The 22,123-nt window shown below is 39.8% G+C and overlaps 1 protein-coding gene across 5 annotated transcripts in view; it reads left to right on the top strand.

Annotated features, from left to right (window-relative positions):
* The window catches only part of SCHIP1 (schwannomin interacting protein 1), a 610,191-nt gene that overhangs the window by 552,820 nt on the left and 35,248 nt on the right, over nucleotides 1–22,123 (top strand). The window contains exon 1 of one of the 5 annotated variants that reach the window (XM_089508954.1): nucleotides 11,000–11,456. The exons of the other annotated variants lie outside the window; for them this stretch is intronic. Within the exon in view, the coding sequence (XP_089365080.1) occupies nucleotides 11,379–11,456 (78 nt within the window). The 5' untranslated portion in view covers nucleotides 11,000–11,378. Of the gene's footprint in view, nucleotides 1–10,999; nucleotides 11,457–22,123 lie in introns of those variants that run through there. 5 annotated transcript variants of the gene reach the window in all.

Below are 22,123 nucleotides of genomic sequence, written 5' to 3'. Positions count from 1 at the left end.
GACCCCCTGATAAGAAACAACTATAGGCCGGTCTCACTACTGCCATTTTTAGGTAAGGTGATCGAGAGAGCAGTTGACTTCCAACTCCAAGCTGTCTTGGATGAAATTGATTATCTGGACCCATTTCAAACTGGCTTCATAGCGGGTTATGGAGTTGAGACTGCCATGGTCGCTTTAGTCGATGATCTCCGTCTGGGCATCGACAGGGGAAGTGTGACCTTGTTGGTGCTCTTGGACATCTCAGTGGCTTTCGATACCATCGACCACGTTATCCTTCTGGAACACCTGAGGGAGTTGGGTATTGGGGGCACTGCACTCCAGTGGTTCCGGTCCTACCTCTCGGGCAGATTCCAAATGGTGCAGTTGGGGGACACTTGCTCCTCTAAGAGGGAACTGACATCTGGTGTCCCTCAGGGAGCTATCTTGTCCTCCACTTTGTTTAACATTTACATGAAACCGCTGGGAGAGATCATCCGGAGACACGGGGCGCGGTGTTATCAGTATGCTGATGACACCCAAATATGCTTCTCTGTGCCTCCAACTGATGCAGTGACTAAGGATGGAGTCTCTCCTCTGAATGCCTGCCTGGAGTCAGTAATGGGCTGGATGAGGGAAAACAAACTCAATTTGAATCCAGAGAAAACGGAAGTACTCGTGATAGGTTCCCCAGGCCTAAGGAACGAAATTTATCCACCTGTCCTGAATGGGGTCACACTTCCCCAGAAGGATGAAGTTCGCAGTCTAGGAGTACTTCTGGACTCGTCTCTGCAGTTGACATCTCAAATAGATGCAACGGTCAGAAGTGCTTGCTATCAACTTCGGTTGATACGCCAACTGCAACCCTACCTGGGCCAAAGGGACCTTGAAACTGTGGTACATGCTCTGGTAACCTCTTGCTTAGATTTCTGTAATGTGCTCTACATGGGGCAACCCTTGTACCAAACTCGGAAGCTTCAGTTAGTACAAAATATGACAGACAGATTGGTCACTGGTGCTTCCAGGTTTGACCATATAACACCTATTCTGAAAGATCTGCACTGGCTGCCTATTCACTTCCGAGCACAATACAAGGTGTTGCTTGTTACCTATAAAGCCCTGCACTTTAACCAGTCAGTGATCAAGCAAAAGATGTTTGTCTAAGGCCCTATACAGACAGGCCAAAATAAAGCTGCTTCAGGTCACTTTGGAGGTATGGTGTTTCAATGATACATGCGTCCTAAGAGTCTGGAAGCTGCACCAAAGCTGCACTCCAGTCCTTAAGACTTGAGCGTGACTTTGGTGCAGCTTCTGGACTCTTAGGACGCATGTATCATTGAAACACCATACCTCCAAAGTGACTCGAAGCAGCTTTATTTTGGCCTGTCTGTATCAGGCCTTTGTTACCAAAGTTTTGTTGTGTGAATTCAAGTCATTTCTGACTTATGGCAACCCTATCACTGGGTTTTCTTGGCAGAGGAGGTTTGACACTGCCTTCCTCTGAGGCTGAAAGAGTGTGAGTTACTCTGATTTACTCAGAAGCATCTGGTGCAGAACTTTTAAGCTTTTTGGAAACACTTGTCTTTGAGATGGGGCTGCAAAGACTGTGAGCCAGGTACTAAGTGGCCCAGTTGTCCAGTGAGATAATCCACTTGGGTATTGAGCCAGTGAGCATTGTGCTCACAGACAGATATTTTACTCCTCCTATCATGCAATCTACACATTTTTCCTTTACAGACAAATCCTCCCATCATAATGATAGTAATTTACTAGTTTAAGTTCTTGGGTGTGGACTGCACCATGTCAAATTATACAGGAGTACTGGGCCATGAATGTAGACAAACCATGGCATCTGCACTCATGACCATGAGCTTTAGCACAGTCTTCTTTAGCAAAGCCCTCTAGGGCAAGGCAGGCAGTCTTCTACATTTTCATGGGCAGCCACTATAATACTAATGGTTTTCCTTAGGCTTTTTTTTCTCTCTAAAGGGATAACTTTTTCTTAATGCCAAACTCTTTTTTTTTTAAACCTATTGATTTCAAGAAGACAAATGATGCAATCTATTTAAAAGTCACTGGGACAAAAAAGAAAGACCAAACTGCATCTTTAGAGAACTAAAAGTATTCCTGATTTTAGAGCCATTATGTTTCAGAATACCCACCCCCTTTTTTAACACATCAGTTTTATCCTTGGGTAGATCAGTGATGATAAATGACACACACACACAGAGAGAGAGAGAGAGAGAGATCTTATTAAAATTATCATCACCTCCACACTTTAATTAATACAGTGTAACTACCTCTTCTAATTTTCTGCTTAAAATCACAGATTGCAATCCCCACATATTAATAATTATAAATGAGCTTCTATATGAGATCACCTATTTTCTGAATTAAATGTCCAAGCTGGTAAGAAGTGGTGGTTCAACCATTTGAATTTTGGTTTTGTTGGCTTGACACTCTGAATGGCTCAAAAATGTTTGCTTTAGATTTGCCCTTCAATCATGGCATTTTTGTGGAAGATACGCCTGTCAGTTCAGGAGGAAGCTGATCTGTCAGATGTAAGCTTTGTATGCTTGCTGAGAGAGTTTATTTTTTTAATTGTTTCCCCAAATGTCTCTAGTTTCTAAAGCCTAGAAATTACATATATGTGTTTTTTTTCTTGACCTGACAAATCATCTCAAAATAGAGAAGACATTCATTGATTGTGATGTATTCCACTGGAAGAAAAAATAGTTTCCTTTAAAAAAAAAATACAGTTGTGAAGATTTATGGACCTACCAATGTTTTTTAATATTTGGAAAGTTTCTAAATCTCTGTTTCTTTGGGAAAATATTTGTTTTCTTCTTAGCTGCCACCATAATGTTTTAGACACCCTGTGGTCAGGTGGTTTAACATGGATATCTGTTAAAAGTTGTTGAACAGATTCAACAGCTCATTAAAAAAAGCTGTTTGATATCAACTACATATTGATTGGAGTAGATCTGTACTAAACCCCTCATACTGCCCTTATCCTGACATATAAAGAAAGGGTATGGAGGAGAAGGCAAACACCACATCAACAATTTCCTACTGAAAAGACAGATCTTTCTTTTAAATATGTATACACATGTGCATACACACCACACATATGCACACATTCATTCCCAAGTCATATTAAGACAAACTATTTATTGTGTAGTTATGTTTGTCTTCACATAATATGGCCCGATATCAGATAGTAAGCTCTCATCCAGTGGCTATTTCAGTCAAAAGAAAACAAAAGTCAGAAGAAGAAAACAAAAGGGAAGAAAACTATGTTGCAGAGATACAAACTCTCAAAAATTCAATTTCAAAATTCAAAAGTTGAAGAATAAAACTTAAAGACAGTGAAAAATACAGAGAACATACCACAAGGGACTTACAAGTGTCAGTGTTTGAACAACAACAAAAGGAAGATTGAAAAGAAAAACAGCTGTATTGAGTTAAATTCACAAATACCAATCCATTAGCAGAGATCTGTAAAAAGATAACAGTTGCATGGCACACTACATATAACAGAGCATAAGTAATCAAAACTGCAAATATAACAAAAGGCATCTTCCCAGAAAAGGTTTTGGCACCAAAGAAACTGGCTTTTGGTAAACACATTTATAGCTTTCACTCATCAGTACTAACTGACCACTTTTAAAAAATACTACAAGCTGCTTCAAAGACCTGAATAACCTCACACAGCTCTCTGAAGATTTATGGCCAGAGTCAAGATTTGCATCTTTCTGTATCCAGTTATATTCTGTACCTAGGATTGCCATAAGTCAGGACCTCCAAACCGGGACAAATGTAGGACAAATGTAGGACAAAATTTTCAAATGGAGGGCACATTTTTAAAAATGGAGGACACGCGAAAAAAATTGCTGATTTAAAAAAATTTTTTAATATAAATGCATGTTTCTTAGGCATGATCAAAATGGAGGACATTTTGGCATTATTTCTAGACAGATGGCAGAAATGTACTTCCCTTTCTGGCCAAACACCCCCAACCTCCATTCCAAAACACACACGACAGCACATTTGGGCATTGAACATGGCTTTATTTAACATGGCCTCTTGCATATTTCAGAAGCTTATTGCATAACCAAACTCTTTGGGTTTAACTCTTAACATGGTTTAACATGGCTATGCATATTTAACATATCAAGGTGATTTAACAAGTAGTGGAAGTGGACTGGCTCTCAGTTTCAGATTTAGCAAAAAAGGAGGAAAGGCCTCTGGCTATCCCTCTGTCTCTACCATCTACACTAAGAACAACTAACAATATCTTCACATAATATAGGCCTATGATTCCAACAACATCATTTCTTTGTTTCTCCTGTTGGATTTTTAACACTTTTGCCTGATGAAGAAGTCAGTGGTACTTTGAAAGCTTGCATCATATGTTTTGTGCATTTTGGTTGGTGCTATAAAGGTATCATCATTTAAAGCAACAGTCCCTGCCCCATCCAGACCAGATTCCCCACATCCCTGCAGCCATGAGCATTTAAAGCAACAGTCCCTGCCCCATCCAGACCAGATTTTCCACGTTGCCACAGCTTGATTTAGTCTGAGCAGAGGCTTAGAAAGCCTGAAATGGTGGCGTTCCTCAGTGGGAATGGGCCCCTCCCCTACCCTCAACAGAGGCTGCCGAGTGGCAGCAAGACCCAGGGCCAGCCACCCCTCAGCCCAGCCCACCTTCTTCTGCCTCCTCTGCTCTGGGCTCTCCTTATTCTCTAATCCTTCTTTCTTCTGTGTCTCCTCCTCTCTCTGCTCCTTCTTCCTTCCGTCTCCTCTCTGCTCTCCATCTTCTCTGCTCTTTCTTTCTTCTGCCTCCTCTGCTCTTGCCTCCACTCCATCCTCCTGTTTCCTCTGCTGCTGCTCTGCTCCTCTCTCCTTCTTTCTTCTGTGTCTCTCACTCCCCGCTCCTTCTCTCTCCTAGGTTTAAATTGCGCGCGTGAGTGCTGCAGGAGCCTGAATAGACTGCTGCAAGCTGCAGCTCCTCCCCCTTATTGTGAATCTGGCCAATGGGGACTGAGGAGCTGAGCAGTCCACCACCTCCCAGCACACAGGAGAGGAAGGCAGGGCCTGAGGGGAGCCCAAACCGGGACCTTGAATGGGGGTGGAGCTAGGCGGGCGGGAACCGTGCAGAAGGTTCCAAGGCCTCCCTGGGGCCTGGGGAGAGCTTCTCCCAAGCCCCAGAGGCCTTGGAGGAGTGCTCCGTGATCACGGAGCCACTTCCAAGGCCTCCAAAGGGGCCTGGGGACAGCTTCTCCCAAGCCCCAGCCTCCAGGCCCTCACTGGGAGGGGGGTGTCCCGGGGGCGGGGCCAAACCGGGGCGGGACCGTGTGGACCCACCCCAAACCGGGAAAGTCCCGCCCCCAGGCGGGATATGGCAAGCCTATCTGTACCCCTCCTACAATTGCGTAATTATGCCTAAAACCGGCGGCTTTAATGTCCCTCTGTCAGAGCATCTGAGAAAGTGAATTGTTATCAAGGAAAGTTCATGCTAAAACATAAATCACTCTTAAAGCTGCTGCTCGTTTCCTCCCCTCTTCCTTTTTCTTTATGATACAACAGACTTGGGGCCCGAACAGACAGGCCAAATGAAGCAGCTTAGGGCCACTTTGGAGGAGCATTGTTTAAATGACACACATGTTCTAAGAGGCCAGAAGCCATGCTGCAAAGTGGCTCGAAGCTGGTTCATTTGGCCTGTCTGTTCAGGCCTTAACATGGCTATATCTTTGAAAGTTTGAGTGAGTAAGATCGAGAAACAGAGGTATAAATAATTTTAAATACATTATTAAAAGCGCCAGAGACTGAGATTCAGAAACAAAGTTACAAATAATTTAATTATATAAAAGTAAAGGAGACGTTTTGTATCGTGTGCTTCTTTTTGTGTGGAAATAATTCCCACATCCAACCATCTAAGGCTGATTTATGCTACCACTTTTCTTCATTTGACCTTATATGACTACACAATGGTTAAGGAAAGGGAAACCATAAAAGGACCAGCTTGTGTCATCTGACCTTGGAAGCTAAGCAGGGTCAGCACTAGATGGCATAACAGATACCAGGTGCTGTAGATGATATTTCAGAGAAAAGAACTGACAAAACCATATATGAGCATTCCTTACCTAAGAAAACCCTACAGAATTCATGGGGTTACCGTAAAGTAAGCTAATTAGCTTACTTGCTAATTAGCTTACTTGCTGTTCACCGCTATGATCTTTGGAATAGTGGTATATAAATAAAACAAATTATTATTATTATTATTATTATTAAATTGCCAGACTATTTGAAGGCACCTGCAGACACACAGTGTGAAGAATCTGTACACTCAGTGATCTAGCAGCCATATTGCTTTTTTAAAAAATAAGAATGCAAGTACAATTGTAGCCACAATTAGGGAAACAACTGCTTTCTCACAGTATGATCCCCTATGTAGCCTATTTCACACTGTTATTTCACTGTGCCATGCTGTACTCATATGTACAATTACCTGGAGAACTTTGGCAGCATGAACCAACCCAATAAAGATGAGATCCCAGCTACAGGGAATCCAAACTGTTGACTAATCAAGTGATGAAAGACTAACTTTGTGTGTGTGTTTATGTATGTCTGCACATTTGCACATATATGAACCAGCTCACAGTGCAAATATGTTCTTTTCATTGTTTCCACTATAAACACCATACTATGATGGGTACATGTATGCTTTTTTAAAACCTGTTTATAATCTGTGCTGTTTTATATTTTCTTTGTAAGACCCTTATTGCATCTCCTGTACTCAGTATTCTTTTGGGGTTGCATAAGATAGCCATCATGTCCTTATTGAATTGTCAACTTTACATGCATGAAAAATGAATCCTTTTGTAATGCAGGCATATTTAATTGTGACTCATTTTTCACTCCCACATGACATGGAAAAGGTTTGATTCCCAGTCACGTTGCCTTTATGTGAAGGAAAATGAGCTTTTTAATCTTTTTTTTTTTAAAGTATGAATGATGTGGTGTGAACATTTTGTCACAATTTTTAATTCCTGGCTTAATAAAAGTTGCAACATATTTTATAAAGCTGCTGCACAGTAAATGAAAGGATTTTTTCCCCTTTTGTTCCACTGATAATTGGCTTTTAGGTAGAAGTCAGTGTTATCATGGAAAGAGCAGGGGGAGAGGAAGAAAAAATTAATTTTAGTAACACTAAGAAATGACACGCTGAGTCATCTGTGAGAATGAAAGCCATAAAAAAGTAAAGCATATTAACATAATTTCTATGTGCAGAAAAGTAATTAGATAGAAGCCTACTAGGACAATAATTAAATTTAGATAGCCCTATATATTAATGCATATCTTCATCTAAATATTTGTATAGTATGAGTTAGAGAGACTTTAAAATCTGCTTGTTTAGAGTTGCTGATAAGTTTACTGTAGGAACAGATCTTTTATGTGCATTTTACAAGAGATATAAAAGGAGGGATTTATTTATTTATTTATTTATTTATTTATTATTTATATCCTGCCCTTCAGCCCTAATGGCTCTCAGGGCGGCTTACAATTATTTTTAATCAGACAGTTCCCTGCCCTCAGGCTTACAATCTAAAAGACACGAAACAAAAGGAGAAGGGAATGGTGGAGGGAAAGGGGATGAGGTCCAGTGGTTCTTCTCTCCCTCTGAGGCCTGGACCAAGGCAGATGGATTGGAGGGAGGGCTCTTCCTTCTTCCAGGCTAGCCCTGATGGAGCTGGAATTTAAAAGCAGCTATACTGACAATCTGGTCTGTAATATAGATTTCAAATCTGTTATTGTTTCATAGGTTAGTGACACAAAATTACCTTCCTTAACTATTCTTTCCCTTGAAATTTTAGACACCTACTTCTGAAGCTCTTGCTCACAGATATAAGTAGTGTCATAATTTTTAGTGCTTTTCTGTGAGAGAGGTGAAATTTAGTAGCAAATATTTGGATGCAGCCTTGGGAAGTATTATTGATGTCATTTTGGAGTCAAAGATGAGACCCAAAGGGAACATAGATGCCACGCCTTGTTACTAACCTAGATATACCCTTGACAAAGCCATTTAGCACCTGCAGTTCCAGACTTGGGCGACAGACAAATGAGGCAGTGGGAGAAGATGGAAAGGGGGTGTGCTCGCCTCTCCATCTTTGGTTTCTCAACTCTCTCAGTGGAGAGACTCAGGGCAGAAGAGAAGCTGGAAGGGGTGTGCACTTGCTCCTCCTTCTCTTGTGCCTTGGCAGAGAGAGTCAGGGCAGGGAAGAAGCCTGAAGAGGCGTCTGCCTGTAGGTCCTTCTCCAATGCATTGACTCCCTCAGCTGAGAGAGCCACAGCAGCAGAGAAGAAGGGACAGGAGCTGGCAGAACACCACACACCACCATCCCCACAGTGGGAGGAGGGCCAGACCGGGTGTCACCCCTCCTTGAGGTGTCACCCAAGGCAGTCCCCTATCAGAACTTTTTGACAAACAAGGCTAACTATCTCACAACACTAAAAATCCGAACATTCCATAGAATTGAGGCACAGCAGTTAAAGTGGTGTCAAACTGCACTGATTCAACAGTTATAGGCGTAGTGTTACTCTCTCTTCTGAAAAGGTTTATGATGTCATCCTCCATTTCCATTACTGTTTGGAAATCTCAATAGGGATTTCAAATTTCTGGTATATGAAACACTCCATATAGCCATGGCAGTAAAATTGGTGTGTAGACATAACTTATCTAAAGATAAAGGTCAAATATCTTAATTTTAGAAAATATAATATCATTTCATTTCATACACAAATGGGGATATTTATTAAAGTCTTCCTACAGATGATTGAAAAAGGTTAAACCTGTTCTTATTACCAAAAAACACATAGAAATCTCCAAACTGCTAAAAGATTACACTCATATTTTTACCTGAAAAATAAAGGAGAGAAGTAGCTTTTTAAATGAATATTCTGTCTTCCCACTGTCTTTTGATTTTCTGTGCCATTTACAATAACTTAATTTTTAAAAATCTGACATCATCTATAGGGAGATAAGAGTTATCCACTACTACAAGATTAATGAATGACCGAGTGCCAAAAGCAACACATGAGTTTTACATTTTAAGACACACAAACTCCAGATATGCAAAATAAAAGGCAGCCGAGATAAGTGTGGATTCAGTATTGAAGGTTTTGCCCATGCAGATTCACTGAGAGTTGATGTTTTCCTGAAATTTGTTAATATCAGTGGGGATCTCTTCATTCTGGAAGACAGTGTGCTCTAAACAATTGCATCATTCATATATAGCCATCCTTCATAATCTTGTTGCTGTTGAAAAGTTTTGTTTAGCAACAATATTTTCTTTTTTTCCTTTCTTTTTTTAATTAATTTTATTCCACATAATACAAGGCTACACAAAAAAATAAAGACAACATCAACAAACAAAACAATCATAAAATCTAAACAAGTACATATATACAGTCACTCATATTTACAGAAAGATATCTGATAAAATTAAACCTTCTATCCTTACTTCCATTACAAGTGGATCTATCTTCAACATTACAACTTACTTAAACTCTCAACCCAATCGTTGTCCTCAAAGAACTATACTCTCATATATTAATAGTGGTATTCAAAAGTAAAGAGTAAAATAAAATCACAAATTATATTCTGTCTCTCACTAGCTTACATTAAATTCATTTTCTTTTCATATAAATTAAGACAAACCCACTCTTCTTCATAACTTTCCTTAGTTTTTCCTTTAAATAATGCGGATAAAATGTCCATGTTTAGCAACAATATTTTCATGTCATAGCCAGAGCTTCAAAAATGTCACTCTTTTTGCTGCTGTGTAGGAGAAATTCAGTTATTCTGAGCAAGTATGTGAAGCAGAAAATGTTTGCACAAAGATATGTACTGTATGTAAGCAACATGCCCGAGAGGGTATGTCTGTGAGAGTAATGCTTAGGCAAAGAAAAGTCTGCATATTAGAGTGCTGTTGGGCAAATGTTATACCTTGTTATTTGCTTTGTTATTGTTATTTAGCCAAAGCAGTATTGTCAAAAAGACTGGTCCATCAAATTTTTAAAAAGAGAGAGAAAAAAAACAGATGGGGATTCTAAAAATTCGACAGTAATCTTGGCAATCACAATCTAAAGGGATCTTTTAGAAGGCGACAACTTAAGAATGTTCCCTGTGCTTCTGCTACTGTGTGCTTTCAAGTTGTTTTTGACTTACGACAACCTTCTGATGAACCTAGCATAGAGTTGTTTGGTAAGATTTGTCAAGAGGAGGTATACCTTTGCCTTCCTGTAAGACTGAGAGAATGTGACTTGCTCAAGGTCACCCAGTGGGTTTCCATGGCTGAACAGGGATTTGAACTCAGAATCATAGTCCAACGCTCAAACTACTTTTTCTCTGTTTAACCAGGCATTCCCAGTTATGACAGGCAGCAGCTATTAAACCACAGGCAGAACTCTTTTACTTCCCCTGCTACCTGAGGTCTTTTAAACTAGAATTTCCTAGAACTGAACATGAGATACTACAGCATGCAAAGGAGGTGCACTAGCACTGAACTAAAATTATTTCTACTACATATACTTCTGAGTGCAAACTGGGAAGACAGGCCGATCCTTTTCTCCCTCCTACCTTTCTTTATGGGGCTTGGGGTAAGGGCAGTTCCATATACTGCTTGGAGTTTCATGGAATTGCCTGACATTTGGGCAGTTTGGAGGCAGCTATGAGAAGATATGGCTGTGATGTATGTTCATAGCTCCTTTCATTTCACTGTTTATTTATGGCTATTGCCTATAAGCCCTAACTTTGTAATACATTTCTAATTTGAAATAGCAAGGCTGTGTATGTGTGTCTGTGTGTGTGTGCGCGCGCGCGCGCATTTTCCCTCTCCCCCTGCTCTGTGTAGTCTGTTAGGAGGGCATCCATCTATTTTTATCCTGCACTACCAGTGGCCGGAGGAAGATTGCTACTCTCCTTGTGTAGCTGGCAAAGAAGTTTAATCAGCTGGCTGCAGCTCAGATACAGCCTTTACTTTATTAGGCAAAAAAAGAAGTATACTTTGGAGTGGATTGTAACAGCCTACTTCAGAGGTAGATGATAGCAGCTGGCAAGAAGATCAAGCTCCTGACAAGTCCAAGTGTCAGGGAAGAGGAATCTTATAACTGCACAGAATGGAAGCTGTCCTCTCATCCCAAGTGAAAGAAACACACCCTGTGCTGTTTATCTGAATGAGAAAGAAAACTGAAGTTGCCCACCTGATTTTGTCACCACCTGCTACAGCACTTTCCAGAATATGCCATGACAAAAGAAACTTGGAGCATGGGATAATAAGTGATAGACTGAGGAGAAGCAAGTGACGACTTGGTTTCTTTGGGTCTTTAAGAGTTAAAGAATGCATTTGGACAGTGATGGAATGGATGACTTCATCACTGAAGTATCCACATTGGATATGGAGGGGAATTATAAAAAGGTAAGAGACAGAAAGGGCTCTTTTGTTTTGAAACAATCACTCTGGTTTTGCAGAAAGGAAAGAAATCAAACTCATACAGTTAACTCACACACACACATAGACATACAGAGAGAGAGAGAGAAGGCATTCACAAAGCATCCTTGAAGGCTACAAACACAGCCTTGTATTCTTGTTCACAATAGTGTTTCTTTATTTTGCTGCATAATGACATTTGTTGTAATATTCAACATTTAAACCAACTTTCTGTTAAACTCTTTATCAGAGTATTGCATTCAAAATGCCTTTTGTTATGCTATGTAAAACATTATATATTTATTAAAATATATTTCTCTGGATTGTAGTCAGCTAAGCAAATTCTGTGACACAGTAAGATGCTTAATTCTGATAAATGTTTGAGACTTGTGTGGCAGACTTTACTTTTTTCTCCCCTTATTTCTCCACAAGCCCAATTTAGTAGAAATCTTTGAAATAGAACAGCACAGTGAGTTTGCCAGGGTGTGGAGTGTTGATATAAACTGCTGCATTGACATGGCTTAAAAAAGCATGCCAACTGTGATATGGAACTTTAAATATAGTAATTGTCTATGTCTGGTAATAACAGACGTACTTAAAAATAACTTCAGTTGCATGGTTGAGGTCTTGACGTCAGGTTGCAAGTACATTCACGTCCTTATCCTCAGCGTGCCAAAATGCTATGCTGTTTATTTGTTTCTTCTGAGCACTACTTGTTGGCTGAAAACCTGTGCAAAGGTTGTTACGCATGGTCACTGATGCAAGTTTCCTCATGTTTGATACATTTTACTGCCACCTTGACTAAATGGAAAGTTAACAATTTTCAGATGGATAGCTTGCTTTACTCAGATCCAGAAATTCTTGTGGCACCTAAAAGACTAAGGAGTTCTTTCACTCTATATAGTTAGAGCACTATAATTTAATTTTAACTGCTATGGCTCCAATCTTTGGAATCCTGAGGTTTGTAGTTTGGTATGGCACTACAGTTCTCTGGATAAGAATTGTAAATGCCCCTCACTAAGCTGCACATCCCAGATTCTATATGATGTTGCCACTATGGTCAAAGTGGAATTGTAGTACTATAATTGCATATTGTGGGCCCTAACATATTTACTACTGAGATTTAAGGATACTTTATGAATCTTCTGCTTAATAAATGAGAACAATGTGTGGCCTTCCAGATGTTGTTAGACTGCAACTCTCATAATCAGACACTAATGGTTATGCTGGCTAAGGCGGATGTGAGGTGCAAACCAATAATATCAGGAGAATTCAAGATTGGTTAGTTCTGTCTTAATGTAACATTCCCCAAACTCATGCTCTTCAGATGTTTTGGACTATGACTCCAGGATCCTAACTTCTTATGATAATGGTGGAGTTAAATCTGGCTTATCTAAGTGATATTGATAATGTTCACCAAGGGCTGTGGAATCTATCATGTAATGTAGCTAACACTACAACTTCTGTGCAGAAGGTTCAAAGATCAGTCTCTGACATCTCCATTTGTAGGGTCTCCTTTAGCAGAAAGGAAACCCAAGAAAAAGACTTGTTTATCAGAATGATGCTTGTCCAGATGGGCCAAATCTGAATCAGCAATAATTAAGCTCTGTATGTTCATAGGTAGAAGTCTTAAACCTGCTAATTTTACAAATTTCCATATTGAAGTCAAAATAAATAATCTTCCACACAACACTGGAAGATCCCAAGTCTCAGAATACCAAATGCTAGTGGGCTAGTCTCAGAAGATTAGCGAGCTAGTGTTAGAACTGGGACCTTTAAAAATGTTTCTGGCTACTCATGATTTGATTCTGGCACCTAGACATTTGAAATGGTAGTCCTAGTCTTTGAATTGACTCCTTATTATCACAGAGCTAAATAGACATTGTGATTAGGGTTAGTCCACTTGTTTTTAAGTATAAATTTACAGGCAAAGGCTATTGAATTGCAATTTACATACAGTGAATGAGATGTAACACTAGGGACATTACCACTTGGGCCCCATTCTCACTGCAATTGTGTTACTTAATGAAAATTGAAACCTACCAGTTTCAGAGCAACCATTATCATATGTCTTGTTAAGCACATGACTGGGGCTATGTCTTCCATCATGCTCTCTTCTACACTCTCCTTAATCCCACTTTCCTTCCCTGTGACCTACCCAGCATACCTTTCAGGGATTAAGTTTTTTAAAAAAGTTATAGAAATAGAAAAAAATGAAATCAGCCTGCTTGGGAATAAGGAATGAAGCAGGGACAGGAGGAGAGGAGGAAACACTGACACCACATGACTACCAATATCACAACTGCCCTGGCAGTGATGTTTCACACCAGAGTGTGAAGCAGGATTGTGAACTTATTGACAGGTTTCCCCTGTCAATGAAAAGGGATGTCCTAACCATGCTTCAGAGACACAACAGCAATGGGGCGGAGGTGGCAATGTGCAATATGTATAGCCAAAGGCACTTTTTTCCAATTGTAATTGCAACTTGAAAGCCACATATAGTAATATAGTATGATTTGCTCTAAATTCTGGGACTTCTATATCTGTCGACCTATTTGTGGTCATATTTCTAATACTCTAAATACCAAGCAAATGACTTTTTGAGAGTATTTGCCCATGAAAACATCCAATAATGCTTCTGGCCCAAATTCCTTGTGAAGATTAAAAAGAGGAGGCAGTGACACCCAATAAGAGGCCAGCTGGGCTCATGTAAATACTGTTTTCAGTTTGCATATATGCATTGTAAAGCTTACACCGTTAACATATAAAACTCATTTATTGGTAATATATGAAATAAAGTGTACTTTAAAAGAATCAATAAAATTATCTTTTAATGTGTTATTGCTGCTGGATGAACAATCAGCTAATGATCCTGGTAGCTTTTGTGGGATTCAAACACTCCATAACAATTCAGACAAAATGACTGGGAATAGGTTGGCTGCATATCTGAAACACCATAAAAGCAGCAATAAAACAGAGAGAGGCTGCAAAGCTTGTCCAATAAAGTTTGTTTGAAGCTCACTAAGAGAGAACAGATCAAGATACATTCTTGGAAATAAAATGCCATTTCTAGAGACTTCATCACTGGGTGTTTCCCCCACCCCTGGCTCAAGCTAAGCAGCAAATCTTGTCTGGTAATTTGCTCTTTCAGTCTTATAGTTTGACTTTCATACTATACTGAAAAGAACAATTTTGTTCACCAGCCCTCTTGAGGGTAAGAAAAGTCAGAATGGATTTATAGGAAACTACATTTAGGTTGATCATTAGGAGTTTGTAGTGTTTGCTGGCTGGAATATTAGATATGGGAAGTATGGGCTTACATCCCTCTTCAATTTTCTCACTGGGTGGCTTTAAGTAGCTCTCTTCATCTCTCATATTACAGGTTGTTTTCATGCTAAAATTCTACTCAGAGTTCTTTGGGAAAAAGGTGAGTGCATAAACTTAATTAAATATCAATTCAGCAAACTGTCTAGGGGCCCTGGGATTTTACAAGAACCGCAAAAGTGTGTCTATCAGAGAGGATGACAGGAGTGTTCTCATTGTCTCTGATTTGTGACTAGCTAGTGCTAACAGAGAGAGCCAGCGTAGTGTAGTGGTTTGGTTGTTGGGCAGGGTTTAAATCCCCACTTGGCCATGGAAACCCATTGGGTGACCTTGGGCAAGTCATACTCACTCACCTTCAGTGGAGAGCCATGGCAAACCCTCTCTGAACAAAACTTGCCAAGAAAACCCCATGATAGGGCCACCTTAGGGTCGCCATAAGTCTGAAATGACATGAAGGCAAACAACAAGTACTAACAGAGTTCTAGATGGGCTGGACATATAAATTCTTTTGATACTAATATGTAATACATTACGACCAACAAAACATCCTCCTGTATCCTGTTAAATAAATAACATGAAGCCTTGTTAAAGATGATGACAAAATCTGAATGTAGACTGGTATCATCTGATCTTAAAGCATACCCTACTGGATTAAATAAAATATTGTCTCCAGCTTGTAAATCTGAGGTTTGTTTTATTTGCACAATTTTCTGATTAGTAGTGTTGTCAAACATCTTGAAAAATATGTACAACATTGGTGACTTCAACTGTGCTGTTCCAATAATACAGGTTATAATTATTTTTCCTATCTTATAAAATATATGTTTTATAGGAAAAGTCAGGTTATCTTTCTCTTACACAGAACAAAATTGAGTCCATACTATAAACATAGCTAGGATATCACATACCTAAAGATTTTTTTTTTAAATCTAGATTTCAAAGAACACTCACCAGATATTTCTATGCTGAGATTTTGTCTGTCTGTCCAGGCAGTTATTGCAGATTTCAAACTGTAAGTGGCAAAACTTCCATTCACTTTAGTAAACCAGATTGTACTCTACAAAAATGACTTTGCAGCGGGTCCATGGCAGCATTGCTAGGACTAATAATTTTATTGCTCAGCTTGGTGATTTAGGCGGGGTACACACCACCAGAAAGAGGCACATCCCTGGCACCTCTCTTTGCTCTGCAGGAGCGCTGCAGTAACTAAATGTGTGGCGCTCCTGCAGAGCAAAAAAGGAGTGCCAGGAAGTGGCTCCTTTTTGCAGCACACTTCTGGCACCTCAAAGTGCCAGCGACGGCGTGGGGACATCTTAGCTGCGCCGCCCCGTTTGGAAATGGCGCAGCTGCGATGTCATCAGTACGCGCCACGTCTGGTGGGTGTGCTGCAGCTGCAGCACCCTCGTCACGTGCAAGGACTCCTGGGCATGTGGACGCTCCGCCCACCAGGCAGCCCTCGCACGTGACGAGGGTGCCATAAAGGCCCGTCTGCTCCGGGCCTTAGCCTCATGAGTTTGCTTGCACATAGAATTCAGTTTATATATTGGTGGCAGACAAAATCTCAGCATGCATATATCTGGTGAGGGTTCTTTGAAATCTAGATTTTTTTTAAAAAAATGCATGGACTCAAATTTTAACTCTTTCACAAAGACTGTCACAGTTCTGGGCAAGTTTCTGGACTAATTTGTATAGAATACTATGTACAGTAGTGGTCTCTGCACGTAAGAAGACATATTGCTGAAGGTGCAAAAATAGGTAAGCCAAAATGATCAAGAGTCTGGAACACTCCCCATCAAGTGGAAAGGTTACAATACCCCAGAGGACAGGTTTTCAAAATATCCTGAATGGACTAGAAAGCTGGGCCAAAGCTAACAAATTGAAATTCAACCCAGAGAAATGTAAGGTACTGCACTTAGGACCTCACCTGGAATACTGTGTCCAGTTCTGGGCACCACAATTCAAAATGGATGTTGAGAAACTGGAGCATGTCCAAAAAAGGGCGACTAAAATGGTGAAGGGTCTGGAAACCATGCCCTATGAGAAACAACTTGGGGAGCTGGGGATGTTTAGACTGGAGAAGAGAAGGTTAAGAGGTGATATGATAGCCCTGTTTAAATATTTGAAGGGATATCATATTGAGGAGGGAGCAAGCTTGTTTTCTGCTGCTCCAGAGAACAGGACCCGGAGCAATGGATGCAAGCTGCAGGAAAAGAGATTCCACCTCAACATTAGGAGGAACTTCCTGACAGTAAGGGCTGTTCGACAGTGGAACAAACTCCCAAGTAGTGTAGTGGAGTCTCCTTCCTTAGAGGTCGTTAAGCAGAGGCTGGATGGTCATCTGTTGGGGATACTTTGCATGGCAGGGGGTTGGACTGGATGGCTCTTGTGGTCTCTTCCAACTCTACGATTCTATGATTCTATGATTAAGGTCACCATCAGCCAAAAAGGCATATAACAAGAACATTAGATATGCCTATGTATCTTTATGCCTATGCATCTACATATGTATGCAATATGCCTCTGTATCTGTATGATAATTGCTGAGAAATATGAACAAGAGGGTGCTATTGCATTCATGTCCTGCTTGTGGGCTTCCTATAAGCAGCTGTGTGATCATGGTGTTCTCCATTAGATAGGCCTTTTGACTGATCCCACACAGCACATCTTATAGTTTCTAGCCTTCTCCTCCTTGTTTTTCACAGGAAGCTATAGTTTCCCATTAAATCTGAACCAGTAACTTATAGTTTCTATGTGATTTGCAGTTCATATTAATGGAAAATTAAAACTGTGGTTTGCTGGTTTGGAAAGCTGGAACATAATGGTAAATGGCTTGCCATTTGGAAGGGAAAAATAATTCATGAGGGAGCAAGATGGAATATATAAGATTGAGGCTCCTTCACAAAATACCAAATCATGCTATTAAGCTAAAAGAGAATTCTTGGTGTGGTTAGGTTATGTTATTTTCTGTTTGCATTGTGCCAGCAATCAAAGATGTTTCTTTGTAAACACACTTTTGATTCTATTGTGGCTTAACTATACTTGTTTATTATTAAATTGGACTCTTTATGATTTTTGCCCTTGATGCTACTTTTAGTTTAGTTTTGTTTCTTTTGTTTCTTTCTTTTTTTACAAAAATGTGGCTTGTTGTTTTATGCTTATTTTTTATATTTTGTTAGCTTTTGAATGAAAAATCAAGATGTAATTTTTAACAGGATATCAATTTTACATGTATAAATTAGTATGTAATAGAGGTTATGAAAGTGCAAAATCAGGGTTACAGCTGAATATTAAGGAGACACAAATGATGATTACAGATACAAATGACTTACATAACTATAAAATGGGTAATGAAAACATTAAAATTTGCCTATGCCTTGGTTCAATCCTTAACCAAAATGGTGTCATCAAAAAATGAGAATAAGACTAAGATTTTGAAAGGGAACCATGAGGAAATAGATAAGATCCTCAAGTGTAAAGATATATCATAGTCAGCAAAATCCAGGCCATAGTATTTTAGGCGTGGTACAGACCGCGAAAAAGTGGTGTACCAGCACCGGTATTAGGGTTAGGGAGCACGCACCATCTACACGCTCACTAACCCTAATACATACCGCCGGTGGCATAATGGCAGTGCCTTGTGTGGCTGCCTAACAGCAACACTGGAAGGAGCTCCGAAGCGGAGCTCCTTCTGGAGGGCGCCTCATTCCTGCAGCCACCAAACGGCTGCGGGAACAGTGCCAGGGAGAAAGGGGCCAAGTGGCCCCTTTCTCTCCTGGCTGCAGCTCCTGGGGTGTCCTGGGGCATGAAGCCCCAAGGACACCCCTTTTCGGGACCAGGGAGAAGTGGCATTTTGCTGCTTCTCCCTGGTCCCGAAAAGCGCCAGATTGAGGCCTTTGGGCTTCCGCTGTGGCTGCCCTGGCCCCAATCCGTGCCTGAATGGAGCGGCTGCAGGCCGGCCCAAAGGGGCAGTCTGTATCCCGCCTTGGATTTCTCCATATAGTGTATATATATATGACTTAAAGGCACACAACAACAACAACATGTCAGCAACAACATCCTGAACATGACTATAAACATCCAGTATTCCTTTACATATGTCCAGTCAGGTAGGTATGAAACTATTAATGCCCTTATTAGTGTTTAAATTGATCATATTGTTTGTGAATCTAAATGCTAACCTGGCATTGCTTATTAAATCTTTCAGGGGTATTTTATTGTGAAGGCCACTATGTGTTTTAATGGCTAAAAACTATTTTTAAATATCTAGATTTTGGAGAGTGATTATTATTTTTAAAAAGTAGATAAATGGGCTGCAAAACAACCTTATAGTGCATTGGGTATAGATACTTGGCCAGAAGACCTGTAAACCTAATAGAATAGCTCACACTTCAATTCTTTTTTAAAAGTTGGCTAGGTTCCTTAATTATAGTTTCGCTGCCAGTGTTATTAGCATAAACGCCAAGCCTCCAATATGTCACTGTAACATAGTTTTTTTTAATGTACTGGAAAGACCCAGTGACCTCCACTACCACATCCCAAAAAAATAAAAGTTTATGTACACATTTTTTTAATCACACCAAATGATCTTCTAATAACTCTTTGGTCTCCTGCTGTGAATTTTTGCTGCAGCCAAAGAAATGTGTTTCTGCCTAGCTCTTTAAAATTACGCTGTTGATGCCAGTTTCTATGGTCCCATTACTTACAGCGAACTGTTATTGCAATGCTGTCTGCACTTACATCATCATCATCATGTAATTGGTCCTTGTCTGCACATATGTGCTATTTATATTGTAGGTAAAAATATGATTACCTTGAGTAGATATATATAGGACTGGGACCTAAAATTGGACACATTATTTTAATTTGTGGCCATAAACAGAGTGAGTTTATGATAACCTTCAAAGCTATGCACAGGGCATCCAATCTTTGCCAATATTTTTGATGTTCCTGCAGGGGTTGTGGAAACTTTGGTCCTCTAGTTGTTCTGAACTGCAATCTACATAGTCACTTATAATTGGCCATACTGGGTAGAACGGATGAGAGTTATAGCCAAAAAAACTTCTGAGTAGTTTCGCCATAACTCATGTGCAGTAAAGATTGTGGGAAACAGAATGATTTGATAATTAAAATTGTGTGTAATGGGGAGTTGGGATATTCATCAGCTTTATATTGAGTAGAAAGCTCTCAGTGAAATAGTTGTCAACATCATAATTGATGAAAACATTTTTTTAATATCATCAGTACTTGTTTGAATTAGAGGTTTTTACAAAAGAAGGAGACTGGGCCCGTATTGTGCCTGTGTTAAAAATTAGCTCCCACAATGGACATGGAAGGTAGTATTTTTAGAAAACATCTTTAGTCATAGAACATTATTGATATTTTGCTACATGGTTATGGGCTATAAAAATGTATTCACAAAAACTAGAACTAAGTTTCAAGAGGGAGTACGTGATCAAAGTATAATCAGTGAACAAGATTTCAATGACTGAAGGACTTAGGGCGCCAAAATGTGAGCTTCCACCATTCTAGCTACAAATTCACTTGATCACTCAAAGTCTGATTAGAGTATGTTGATTATAGCAGGAAATTCAACCCTCTTTGCATGACCAGTTATGAATGAGATTGCATGAGTGAGTTTGTATGTGTAAATGGCACTCGCAGCTTTTGCTCAGGACAAAACATAAATGCTACATTGGTGCACAGAAAAAGAACTGCCATCCATGAGGTCTAGGTGTAATAGATGGTTTGTCTAACCAACTCCTTTCCATGCAATACTCTTTTGAGAGTTTTCTGAAGAGCTGACTACATGAAGGAAAGTTCTGTAAGGACCTGGAAATAAAGTCAGTGCTAATGCTCATATATAACATATGAAGTCCTAGGTTCCTCAGCATCGCAAATAAAAAGATTGCAGATATTACTGCTGCTAAAGGTTTCACATAAGACCTGAGTCTAAAATGCATTTCTTATCAAGGTATGAGTTTTCTTGATTAGTCAAATGATTGCCCTAAGTCAGAGGTGGGGATCATGTGCTCTTGGGACCTTCAGGGCCTGGCAGCCCACAAAAATGCTGAAAATAATTTTTCAACCAAAATGGCCTTTTAAGCACCAAGAAGCCCCTTTCTGGAATCACTGGCTATTTTGGAAGGGGGGAAGGTGCCTATTGCAAAACAAATTTCAAGATGCAACAATGCTTGTTGCCCAAAATGGGATCTGTGTCAACACTCTACAGCCTTCTAGATGAGCAGAAAATCTGGCAGTGCAGCACTTTGGACTCCCGAACTTGCCCATCCCAGTCTAAATTCTACTAAGGATCAACATGCTTTATTTTCTCCCTTGTTCATTACCATTGGAAACTGATGCCAAACTGTCTGATCCAAAGTTGTTGTTGCAGTCTTCCCATTTAAGTGAAATGTACTTGCCTAGTGATTTTGAGCAGTAACACCATTAGCAGTACTCATTAGTGATTGCAAGTAGATGATACAGCTAACTGAAGGCTTTCTCCTACACCTTCAGGAAAGATCTTCAGCAATGTATCATACATCTGGTATATTGCTTTTCTGTCTCAGAAAGTGCAGAGGCAAACAAACTGCATCACTAGGGGGGAAATCAATACAGTACTTTTAAAAGCACATTTGCTGAACTTAATAAGCTGGTACATTCGTTTTCACTTTACCACAAGTACAGCTATAACATAAAGGAAATCTCAGAGGACTCCCTCATTAGATCCCACCACCACCACTGTCCAATCTTACATCCTGCTGAAAATGCTTCCATTTCTGCCACTGTTTTGTGAGCTTTGAAAAATGTCAGTTTGCAGAGCAAATAAAGATGTGAAGGAAATTTCATATAGGGGTAACTATGACTGTGCCATCACCACAAATTTTAACAATCTTTAGATGTAAAGACATTGAACCGGCTACAAGCTAATCTACTACTGACAGTTAGTGTTTTAAAAAGTAAAATTACACAGGAAAGGGAACATTTTATATACTATATTAAACACACATGGGGTGGGGGTACATGGTAGCAGACATGTCCCATTTCCATTTTATCAAACAGTCATCCTGTGAGGTAGGTTAGATTCTCACACAAGGCCACCAAATGAACTACAAGACTAAGCATGAACTTTACCCAAGATCACCCAAATCAAATATTATGTCTGTACCACAGTATTATCCACACTATTCATATTTGCCACACTATCCATGTAAATGATGCATTAAATGGAGATGAAACCATAAATATATTTAAATACATAAAATAGACCCATCTCAACAAGGAGAGAAATTGTATTGTTATAACATTGTTATTAGTAGTAGTAGTAGTAGTTG

This window comes from Sceloporus occidentalis, unplaced genomic scaffold (assembly GCF_023333645.1).
Source record: "Sceloporus occidentalis isolate IW3139 unplaced genomic scaffold, rSceOcc1.0.p SCAF_2, whole genome shotgun sequence".
Lineage (NCBI taxonomy): Eukaryota > Metazoa > Chordata > Lepidosauria > Squamata > Phrynosomatidae > Sceloporus > Sceloporus occidentalis.
The sequence above is the reverse complement of the archived record's forward strand: the minus strand, read 5'-3'. Positions and strand labels throughout refer to the sequence as shown.